We start from the raw sequence: 12,303 nt of genomic DNA on the forward strand, positions 1-12,303 counted from the left end.
AATACTTCATAATAAAATTACTCAAGAAAATGCAAAAAGTACAGTGTAGTAAAAATACTCCTAAAAGTACATTTATTTTCAAAAAAGTTTCTCACGTAAATGTAACTAGTTACTACCAACTCTGGGTACAGTGACAGTAGATATTTACTGTATTGTGGTGCTAAACGGTTCAGTGATTTATAAACTAACAGTACTTTTTTTGGTTGATCCTCTGAGCCACAGGGAGCCGGTGGAGGGACTTTAGAACCGGGCTGATGGTCTCCATGTTCCTGGTTTTAGTCAGAACACCAGCAGCAGCGTCTGGATCAGCTTCAGCTGGAGGATTGATTTATTTAAAAACTATATATCTATAGATAAATACATGGATGAGTTTCTCTAGATCTCGCCTCGACATAAGTCCTCTAATCCCGGAAATGATGTTCAGGCGATAGAAGGCTGACTTTGTAACTGTCTTTATGTTGCTCTGAAGGTTCAGTCTTCGGGCCTGATCTCTGATAATAGCTGAAGCTGTGTGCTGTCTCTAGATTGCTCCAATGCTTTCCGTTTGGTTCCTGTTCTTCAGGAGAAAGTTAACCACGCATTGATTCGTTCTCAAAATTATTTCTTAGGAAAACTTACTGAAAGTACTGTAATCCCAGCTAAAAGAACCGTTTTATGGCAACATGTGTCAGAATGGATTCAAGGATCATAATCAGGAAGCAACAGTATCCCTGCATCATAAATCTACCACTGATCTGCTTACTTGACTCAAGCTGTGACCGTGTGAAAAAAAAGCTGTAGCTGAGTGAGAGTGCTGCATCTGAAATTCGTTATGAGCCACGGGAATATATTGTGGAATAAGGCAGTGGGAATCCTCTTATGCGAGTCTAAATAAAGTTTTTTGGATGAAGTGTAATCTCTAATCCTGCCATCCTTCCTATATCAGTAATAGCCAGGTCTTATCGTAAGCACTGCCATTTAGATTAAACAAACTGCGGCATCTCTTTGGCATCTTTCTGTGCACGATGGATGGGCAATTTCAAAAAAAGGGCAGTCGTCTGGCGTGGAGGCAAAGCAGAGTAATATCTCCAAAGCCACAAAATAGATCAGTGTGGGTCAAAGCTGACGTACTTTTTTTTTTTTTGCTCTGCCCGCTTTTAAATCCAAGTGCGACGTCATGTTCTTGGCCAGCTGTGTTATTTCTGCAGCAGTGACACCGAATGGCAGCGATCTAGCGCTCGAGTCGCACACATTCCTTTTCCTCTGGGAGTAAAAATAGTGCAAACACCAACCACAGGCACGAAGCATGTGCGAAGCTTCAGCTCCGACTCCAGACCAACTTAAAACAGGAAAACAAAAACAAAGCAGGCGTGCCAAATTAGAATAAAACCCACCGGCTGACAACGCCACGGAAATTCCCAAGGAAATTTTCTTAATTTATATGCATGGCCTAAATTTGTGGCCTGTTGCTAAGGACTTTAACCAGCATCTGGCCAATTACAGTGCAGACTCTTGCTTGCCTTGAGGTGCGACGTTAATTAGGGTCAGAAAGGGTCACGTTGCAGTGCACTTACTAAAATGAGGCGGGGGAATCTCCAAGGGACATTCTCATTTGGGATGACGCCAGTTACTTTCCGGCTGCGCTGCCTGTTGGGCGAGCTCAATGAAACCGTCTGGCAGAAGGCAGGTAAGCAGGCATTAGCACACAGCTATTTAAGGAAAAGGATTTCAAAGGCACAAAGAGGAAGGAACCACTAATTCATGCATACGCACATGCTGCAGTAGGATTGGGACAAACCCGTGTCCTATGTGGCTGAAACCACATATTTACATGCAGAACATGCAGACAATGCCTCTAAATACTTTGTGAAGATGTTGGCTGAGGCTTGTAAGAGAGTCATAATCCACAGTGAAACGAATCCTGTACAGGAACAGACTTATTAACAGGTAAGGATTGGTCTGTTGTCCATACAAAACATGTTTATTACATTTTTTACTCAAAATTATTCTTGGATAGTGAGGTTTCAGTCATCAGCTGAGCTCCTTTCTGTTGTTTTAGGGCGTCTTGGCCCTTTAAATCCAATAAGCTGCCGCTGGCCACGCCCACAACTCAAAGCTTACACTCACACATGAAAATGGCTGCAAGCAGATGCTTAATTACATAACCGTACATCTTTGAAAGGCAAAAGTGGAACCTCCTGCACAACCAACAAGAATGCAGGAAGTGGGTTTCTAAATGATAAGACAAGAATATGTNGTTGTCCATACAAAACATGTTTATTACATTTTTTCTCAAAATTATTCTTGGATAGTGAGGTTTCAGTCATCAGCTGAGCTCCTTTCTGCTGTTTTAGGGCGTCTTGGCCCTTTAAATACAATAAGCTGCCGCTGGCCATGCCCACAACTCAACGCTTACACTCACATGAAAATGGCTGCAAGCAGATGCTTAATTATATAACCGTACATCTTTGAAAGGCAAAAGTGGAACCTCCTGCACAACCAACAAGAATGCAGGAAGTGGGTTTCTAAATGATAAGACAAGAATATGTTTGTCTTTTCCAGCAGCCATTGTACAGAAGAAAAACCAGCTCACCAAACATCTGGGTTTTTTTTTTAGACCATTTTCTAGTATTATGATCTTAATAATGCAAGAACACATCCTCAAAATTCAAAAAACATTAAATACTAAAGAACATTTAACACTGGAACTGGAAGACGTTCTAAATATCCAAAATAAATAAACAAAACAACAGAAATAATAAATAAAACAAATTATGAAATCTCTGTAAACAAACAAATACGCCCTTCAAATAAATGGCTAGTTGAGACCAAAACACCAGACTGAAGACTTTTGTCATCCAGTTCTGGTAGAAAAAGATAAAAACAATAAATCATGCAAATGGGAATTATTGGGCATATCTTAATTAATCATGTGATTAATTGATTGCTTATTGCTTCAGGCCTATTCACAATATTCACTTTTGTTTATTTGTACTTTTATCTTATTGGCAAATGCTAAAAGTTTGGAAAGTTTAGTCTGATTTGTTAACAGACAGTGAGAATAAAAGTTATTAGTTTCTTTGCGTTTGATGCAAGTATCCAGCTTCATCCGAATTCAAAAGCTTAGAAAAAACAAAGTCTCCTTAATTAGTCCAAAGCACCCACCGGAGATCAATACCACACTCAAGCATCCATTCATCTCAGAGCTTTTCTGTGTAAACGTTGCTTGTTTGGCCTGTTTGTTTACAGCAATCAGTTTGGCTCAAGGCACTTTGCCACATAATGACCTTGCCGTGCTGTATTGAACTTGTGAACCCGTCAAACCTGCTCTCCTTCAATTTCCTGGATGGCCTCTTCAGCGAGGCTGCCGTAATAGAAGGTGATTGTGTGAGAGCTGCTATCAACCCTCCACGCCTGTGACATCCTTCACTGCTGGAGCCGCTGCGAAGGGAGGAATGCATTCGGCTAATGATGGCCTGTCAGTCCCGCTCGGCCCGGTCCCGCGCCTTTAAAAGTGACATCAGCCGGCCGCGCTGACACACAGCAGCCAGTTTGTGGTGCAGAAAACAACAGACGTCGTTACCTACTGGACTTACTCGATGCGAGGGCGACGGCGCTAACCGTCACACTGCTCACCGTCACGCCGGAGAAACACAACAGGCCAGCAAAACACCGGGAGATTGACTGAGACCCACAAATAAACTGGAGGGAAGGAAATACAGGAAAAAACCCAGACACATTTCAGGAAACAAAATTATTATTAAACCTCATAAATCACGGTTTGCATGCTGTTTATTTCTGTTTCTCAGCCAGAGCGTATTACAATTTGGTAGCTTTGCTTTTATGGAAGTTATTCTGATCTTTAAACTTAAAAACAATTAATCAAATTCAAAAATACTTTATTGATCCCAAACAGAAAGTAAATGCTGTTGTAGCTTGTTAATTCAGATTCTTCAAGGAGCTACTGTAGAAAGTGATGGTTGTTGGCAGGAAAGATCTCCCGTAGAAGTTTGTATTACAGCAAATCAGAAGAAGCCTCTGACTGAAGACGCTTTGTTTTCCCAAGAGAGTCTCATGAGGAGGACGATCAGTTTGGGCCATAAGCTTATTGATTTTTATAAAGAATCCTTCTTTGAGCGATCAACTCCAGAGGTCATAACCAGAACAGAACCAGAATGGAACCAGAACAAAACGAGAACAGAACCAGAACGGAATCAGAACGGAACCAGAACAGAACCAGAATGGAACCAGAAAAAAACCAGAACGGAACCAGAACAAAACCAGAACGGAATCAGAATAGAACCAGAACAGAACCAGAACAGAACCAGAATGGAAGCAGAACAAAACCAGAACAGAACCAGAACAGAACCAGAATGGAACCAGAACAGAACTAGAACGGAACCAGAACAGAACCGGAACGGAATCAGAACAGAACCAGAACAGAACCAGAACAAAACGAGAACAGAACCAGAACGGAACCAGAACAGAACCAGAACGGAACCAGAACCAGAACGGAACCAGAACAGAACCAGAACAGAATGGAAGCAGAACAAAACCAGAACAGAACCAGAACAGAACCAGAACGGAACCAGAACAAAACCAGAACGGAATCAGAATAGAACCAGAACAGAACCAGAACGGAATCAGAACGGAATCAGAACAGAACCAGAACAAAACCAGAAAGGAACCAGAACAGAACCAGAACAGAACCAGTCCCTTGTATCAGGCTGTTGAGCCTGCTTGGGTCCCTGGTTCTGATATTTGGCCCCAGATGACGACAGAGGAGTCGATGATCTCAGTTGGTTATTGACCAAAAACAACAATATTGGTATCGGATCTCGGCCCAGAGTTTGATATCGGTGCATCGCTAAACGCTGTGACAGCCATGTTACACTCACAGAGCAGAACCAGAGCAGAACCAAATTCAGGATTACACAAACTGTATTCCTGAATTTGTGTCAGGATTACAGTTTACCAAACGTTTAGACTTTCATCCATTCACATAGAAAAAAAAAGTCATTTGTAAGAGCAGGTGACTCAACAGGCCAAAAATTAGCAAGACACGTGCTGAAGAGTGATCTAATGGACGAAGACGGGAGGTGGGATTGGACTGGAGGTGACTCATGCATAATCTGGAAAACCGATAATCCCAATCCCAAGAAAGATTACGAGCCTGCTTTCCAGAAGGGTGAGTAACGGCAAAGAGCCAGCAGATCAGAAGGCGGGTCGACCCGGCAGGTGAAAAGTCACCTGCTGATGATGAGGCCAGCCGGTTTCATGAAGGGGCAGTTATTGTTTTAAGCCTCAGTTGCACCCTGAAGGGGAAATAACCAAACTCAGAGGTTCAACACAAAATGTTTGCTCCAATTCGCCAGAGACAAGCGCTGTAATTGCTTTGCCAGGTTTGAGTCGTCAGGAATTCCCATCTGGCTCAAGACAAACTAATCGCAGCAGAGTCTAATAAAGCATCAGCATCAGAAACGACAGATGATCCGTGTGCGTATGTGGATTTACTGGGGAATCTCAAAGCAGGACCGAGATACATCTCACTAATTAGGCTTATTTATAGGCTAATTACAGAGTTTTGTTAATTGTGGGTCACAGGTAAACTGGCAGTTTCTTTAAATTAGAATATTGCACTCTGATACAGCATGGTGAAAGTTTGAGGTACTATAAAGTATATCCACTCTGTAGTACTTCTGCATGAGTTACTGCGTCAGTGCAGCATGGCATGGAGGCAATTAACCTGAATCAGTGTTGTGTTGGTAAAGGGGAAGCATTGCATACAGCTCTGGAAAAACATAAAATGATCAATTTCTCTGATTTAACTCTTTACAGGTAAAATGAACTTTGTTCTTTTAGTCTATGAACTACTGACAACATGTCCAGAAAATACCAAGCAAATATTTTGTATTTATTATAAAATATATAAAATGAGAAATGGTCAAAATAAAAAAAGACACAGTGTTCAAACCTCAAATAAAGCAAAGAAAACAAGTTCATGTTCATTTAGAAACAACAACATTAAAGTTTTAACTCAGAAATCAGCATTTGGTGGAATAACCAGGAGGTTTCCAACAGGGTTCAGTGCAGTGGGCTCTTCATTTTTGCCACAGCCATATTTTTCAGGCACATTGCACCAATTTATAGCACAATCAAGTAACTAAGTTACCTTCCATTGTTATAAAAATACTGTATAAAACAAACATGACTGAAAAGAAACTCGACACCTGGAAATTGGGCCTCTGTCTCTTTAAGAAGCTCCTTCGATTTCCTTCAGGAAGTCATCGCCACATCACTCCTGTATTGGCCCTTTAACAATGTTCATTTTTAGCAGCATTTTACTGAGAAGTAGCTCGTATAATGAGCTCAGCTGACGCGCAGTCCCACAAGGTGCTAATTGCTGCTGGCTAGTCTGAAGGAGCTGAGTGTGGAAGTGGCGCTCGGTGTGATCAGATGAATGGTTTCCACAGGACATTCAAGGATTTCTCAAACGGGTACGAAAGAATCAAGGCAACACTCCAGGTGTGTTTTTATAACATGACGTGAAACTTAAACATTTTAATAAATACTCTGTAAGGAAGTCCAAACATGACTTCCTTACAGGCTTTAGTTTGCCTCCACTGGCTTTGCTGTTCAGTCTTCTCTTGAAAATGCTCTACAGGTTTTCAACTGGAATTTGATCTGGCGAGTTTTAGCCAAACACAGAGACACGACGGCCATTTAATCGGTTATTGGTACTTTTGGGATTGTGGGCAGCATATTCATAGGAGCTCACCAGCAACAGGAAGCAGTTAGTGCTCTAAAGATGGCTGACTTTGAACAGGAAATTAACTTCATAAACATCACACTGGACCTCCTCACACACATTATATTCTGTGCCACGCCATTTTCTCTTTAGTTTCTGATCTTGATTTCCAAATAAAATACAAAGGAAAAGGGAAAGTTCAGATGAGCAACATTTTCTCCTCATCACAAACATCCGACACTTTCTCCGGCTCAGGGTGACCCAACTCCAGAATAAGGGCTGTGACAGTTGGAGCCAATTTCTTGGACGCGTCTGTGTGAGGCGGCTCTTGAAGCTCCAGCTGCAGTCTTCACATTGTGAAAGGCTGCGGCCATAACTGTGGCTTGTGCACCTTTTTTCCCCCATCATGCTTAATTCCTCCACTACATTTTCTAACAATATGCCGGCTGAGATATATAATTTTAAAGAGCCAGCTTCATTAGCGATGGAGTTGTGCGGCTTACCCTTCCTCTGGAGAGTGTCGGTGACCGTGAAAGGGAAAACTGTCAAGTCTGCAGTCTTCGCCAACGCTGTGTTGGCCACAACATTTCCCTATTAAATGCTCTAAGCTACACAGAAGGTGAATGAATGTGTAGTGAATCTAAATTTCACATTTTGACCTGAAGTTACTGAAACAAGTGAACTTTCCAGTTTTTGAGATCTAACTTGGTAGCACACAGCAGTACTTATTAGATCCACTGACATCCTGGTGTGACAGTGTAAGCACGGCCAACAGAAAAGGTTTCTTTCAAATTTCATCATATTCCCCTGTTTCGTTATCTGGAGAATATGACAGTGGGAGAGAAACGGCAATATGCAATTAGATGCAGAGGAGGAGGTGCAGCGACAGAGACCGACTGTCAGGAAGTGACACGAAGAAAAATGGTGCGAGAATCTGAATGCGAGGAACTCCCAGCAAGGCCCCCGGAAGAACTGCGGCGCGCCATTAACATCATCATCATCATCATCATTACTTTCATCATCGCTACTTCCAGCCTCGTGTTTCTCTTTTTTTTATTCCTTCAGAAAAAAGAAATCCCTTGCGAGCCTCTTGTCTCCATCAGCCTCATTTGAATAGCAAAAAGGCGGCACTGACCTGTCTCACTTTCCAAAACAGATGCATCATATTTTCACAGAAAGCAATAAAAGCAGAACCAGGGCCCAATTCCCCACAGTTTTCAAGACAGGGGGTAGTATTTCAGCTAAACTCATCAATATGCAAAACATCAGAGCATATCTTGCCACGAGAATTTCCTCCACTGCACCCTCTAAAGATGTGCATAAACATCACATTTTTCCCTCCTTCCTCTTAAACAAGCCTCCTTTGGCGTAGAGGAAGTATGCAAATGCTGCACAAACATAATCACATTTTGATGAAAAGCAATGGGATTCTAAGCAGCAAATTGCCCTGTGTGATTTTAATACTCTGCAGGCAATTGTCAAACCGAGAGAGGCACAGAGAGAAAAACTCCCGGGCTGGAATCGATGCGCTACCTTTTATTTGCAAAGAGGTGAACAAAGTCCCAACACTGGATTACATTTCAAAGCACAGAGCCTAGAGCTTTCCAGTGTGGGAGCACAGAGAGGTGGTGTAGCGTGGGAGAGAGGCATAATCATTATGACCTAACGGCAGGGTGGATGTGGGTTAAGGTACCCTCTCTCTCCCACTTTCTCTGCCTGCAGTGCTCACTCTTCCTTCCTCTTTTTCCAACTTAGTTCCCTGGGCTGTCGTTCCTGGGTTGTTAAATCCCTGCTCCTTTAATCTCCTTACTCAGCTACATCCTCTTTAAGGATGCACAACCGCCGAGGAGAGACGCGGGATATGTCATCTGGGGACTGTTGCTTAGCAAGGCAGGGCAGGACATGCGGGCTTTGAGTTGGGCTAACATTGAGAAAACCAACCTTATGTGGTGGAAAGTTGAAATACAAGCAACCGTCGGTTTCAGGGTCGATAAAACATTCATTAATGTTTAATTTAGGCATTTAAAAATGCAGTTAAAACACTAATAATGTAAATATTTAGTGCATCTGGCTCTCTAGACAAGTGAAAGTAGCAGCAGCCGTTCATGTCTTCACTGTAAAACCAACAAGCATGTGCAGAGAAAGTCGCCAATGCAATCAAAAACCATCCGGACTCTCCATCACACAGCATTGTGGGAAGAAGTACCCATCAGTCATCTCCAAGCTGCGGCTCACAGCACCAACATTTCAATAATGGTGCATCACCTGAGACTCCGGGAGATGAGTGTAATCCACTCAAAAATGGATCACAGCTTGCCCTGCGTGCCACATGCTATTCTGCACGAGGAGACGGCTCTAATGTAGATTTCTGGGTCATCTTTCATCTGCGTGCGTTCCTTGAAGTTCAGCTGCATGGAGTCTGATAACTCCCATAGCAGATTTATGTGGCATCCAGAAGCTTTGTCTATCACTGCGGTTAAGTTGAGCGGGAAAACAATTCCTAAAACCCTTGTTTTTGTTTCCTGCTCCGGTCCTTGACACATATTTTCCGCAAATAATGAGCAGGGAGTGTGGGATTTCACATATCTGCACACAACAATTCATCACACCCTTTCATGAACGGCCGATATGTAAATACAGAGCTTAAATTCAACATGTAATTAGTGGGTTAGCAGTACCTGTTTCCCAGAAGTATACAGACTTCCCATCGTCTGTCTGCGAGTGAGCCTTCCAGAAACCACAGAGCAGCAATGTCACCAAAAGGTACCAGCTCCCCCCTGTCCTTTTCCCGGGGGTCCCTCCTGCGCCCCGCCACCCCTGCCCCATGGTCCACCACAGGAGAAAAGTAAATCCACTCAGCTCGAAAGGCCAGCAAGCAGCAGTGATGAAGAACAACACAAACACACGAGTCCGGGAGGCGACGGGGAAGTGCAGCGGGCTTCGGTTTGAAGGAGAGGGTGTGATGAGGAGTGTGGGCGTGTACAACGGGAGAAATTATTGCGAAGGGTGTGAACGGCGGTCCTGCAGAAGTTGAGCTCCAAAACTTGTGATCTCGTGAAGGACAGAGGCGGTAGTTTCCTCCGCTAACTTGGCGGGATGTTCCCAGAGAGAAGGGGTCAGTGGTGGGGAGCGAGCCGCAGACGGATGGTGCAGCCGTCCTCCTCCATCGTAGCCCGCTGACGCCGGTGCTGCCTCTGTCCTCTGGCTGCGGAGCAGTGACAGCGGATGAGTGTCTGCAGTGTTGTTCGCCTCCCTCCCTTCCCTCTTACTCTCTCTCTTCCTCTCCCATTCGCTCACTTATTCCCTGTGCCACCCTGCATTTCCAATTCCAGTTTTTTCCCTGCCTTTATTCTCCTCCCCTCATCCCTTTTCATTTTCACATTGTTTTTCCACTCTGCATTTCAAACATGCTCCCTTCTTACTTTCTTTTCCTCTTGCTCTCCACCGCATGCAGGATGATACTCCCACTCTTCTGCTGACACTCGGCTTCCCACGTGCGGAGCGTGGAGAGGGTGACTGGGGACCAGCAGGGCTTGCGCTGGTCGGAGAAGCTCCTGCAGAGCAATGCTCCAGGGATCAGAGAGGCAACGAGACAAGATGGGCTTAATGCAGAGCGGGGGAATGTGGATGTGGCTGGGGGAGGGTGGGGTGTGTGGAAACGGGGCACAGCAACGAGGAGCAGCGAGGGAGATGGAGTGGGGGCTACTGTGCTTCTGAGAGAAGAGGGTGTGAAAAGAGAAATGATGGGGGAAAGAAAGGTGATAACAAGGACTCATTCATGTTATATTAATATATTCTATTGAACAACTTTAGAGAAATTCAAATGATCTGGAAATGTGTGAATATGAAAATTCAGTAGCTGCATTTTCATTGACCTAATTGGGCAAAATGGAATTAAGACAATAAATAAATTTGTAAAATGTGAAAAAAAATCACATTTTTTAACTAAGATGAGGTGGAAACTGAAATGGAAACACTTTGTTCGCATCACACAAGTTATGTGATCAACAACCAGATGTTATCACTGGCAGAAACAACGACGGCAACAGGAAGTGGTTTTTTATGGACTTATCGCGAGCACAAACTTATTCACTGGCCAATTTTAACTGTATTTCTTATTTAACACTGGAATTGCGTAATTCTTTTTTCAACATAAGTGCAAAGTTTTGCACGCATTTGTAATGGAAACAAAGTTGCTGATTCGATTTTTGAAGTCAAACTAGTCAGAAGATTTTAACTTGTCCCACGTTAAAACTGTAACATTGAATCTGCAAATATCCACCAAACATTCTTCAAGGTAATTACTTTCCATCTTTATCTCGTTCTTTATTGGCCCCCTGTTTTCTATTTTCATGTACATGTGTTTAAGTGTTGAGATAAAAAGGAGAATCAGCAAATATATGCATGTAGATTTGGAGAAACATTGAAAAGGGCAAACTGGTGCATTCACACCAACCCCGTTTAGTCCACTTTAATTAAACTTTGGTCCATTTAATGTCTGGTTCATTTGGGAGGTGTGAATACTCAACAAACACGTATGCAGATCAAATCCATATGTGAACGCCAAGCTTACCGGAGACTGCTCCAGAAGCAGGAGGCAGACTAAATCGCAGGGCATTCTGGGTAAATACAACCAAACAAATATGAGAGATTAACGCTAGCAGGAGAAATGTCTCGTATTCTTTTACCAAAAACAAAAATCCTACAACATCTAAAATCTGACGCTATTCCTTTTTTAATTTACATTTTGTGATGAAGGAAGTTGCTCTGTGTTTTTGTGTCGTTTCCTTCAGTGGCTCTTGGAGCAGCACCCCCGCAGGTGAGGAGGGGAACAGGTTTTCAGTTAGTTTAATTCAACAGTGCAGCATGAAAACAAACCTCAACAAAGCTGCAGTTTTGATCCCCAAACTAACCAAATCTACCAGACTATCAGGTGTGAAAACACACCAACTGACTTTTAAAGGGACATTTTTTGAAGCCAATCTGGGTATTTTAGAAACTGCTGGTCTTTCATTCACAGCAAAATCTCAGGTTTTATGGATTGCTTCAACGACTCGGGTTGATGTGACGGACATCATGTTGACACACTTTGAGAACCTGAGCACTGTTTAAATGCCACAGGCTGTGTATTGTTGTGGTCCATGTCTGTCCCTTTATGACCAGACTAAACCCATCATCTGATGGCTGCTTCCAGCCAGGAAACGCATCACGTCAGAGATCAAATCACCTCTAACTGGCTTCTTGAACACAGAGACCCCTGTAGTCAGATAGCCTCTAGAGCCACAAAATCTCAGTGGGGATTACTTTTCCTTACTTTTCCTGCGTTTTTGTTTTCTGAATCCCAGATGAGTGTATGCAGACAAAAATCAAGGAAGTTCTGAAGATAAAATCCCAGTAACAGCGAGAACATCGTTCTTTTTTACAGCTCAGACATCTTGAAACTTTGATTCCTTCATTACAAATCTCCACTTTGCTCCACAGTTCTTCAGTTACTTTTTCTACACAAGAAATTTCCCAATGAACTGGTGGATCTCCAGCTCTAATGGTCTGTTGTGAATCCATAGAGCGGTGGGGGT

At 43.0% G+C, this 12,303-nt stretch overlaps 1 protein-coding gene across 1 annotated transcript in view; it reads right to left on the minus strand.

The window, feature by feature from the left end:
* thsd7ab (thrombospondin, type I, domain containing 7Ab) overlaps positions 1-10,305 on the minus strand; it is a 224,633-nt gene extending 214,328 nt beyond the window's left edge. The window contains exon 1 of the mRNA XM_007573511.2: positions 9,406-10,305. Within this exon, the coding sequence (XP_007573573.1) occupies positions 9,406-9,553 (148 nt within the window). The 5' untranslated portion in view covers positions 9,554-10,305. The remainder of the gene's footprint in view (positions 1-9,405) is intronic.
* Between the last annotated feature and the right edge of the window lie 1,998 nt (positions 10,306-12,303).

This window comes from Poecilia formosa, unplaced genomic scaffold (assembly GCF_000485575.1).
Source record: "Poecilia formosa unplaced genomic scaffold, Poecilia_formosa-5.1.2 Scaffold331, whole genome shotgun sequence".
Classification (NCBI taxonomy): Eukaryota; Metazoa; Chordata; class Actinopteri; order Cyprinodontiformes; family Poeciliidae; genus Poecilia; species Poecilia formosa.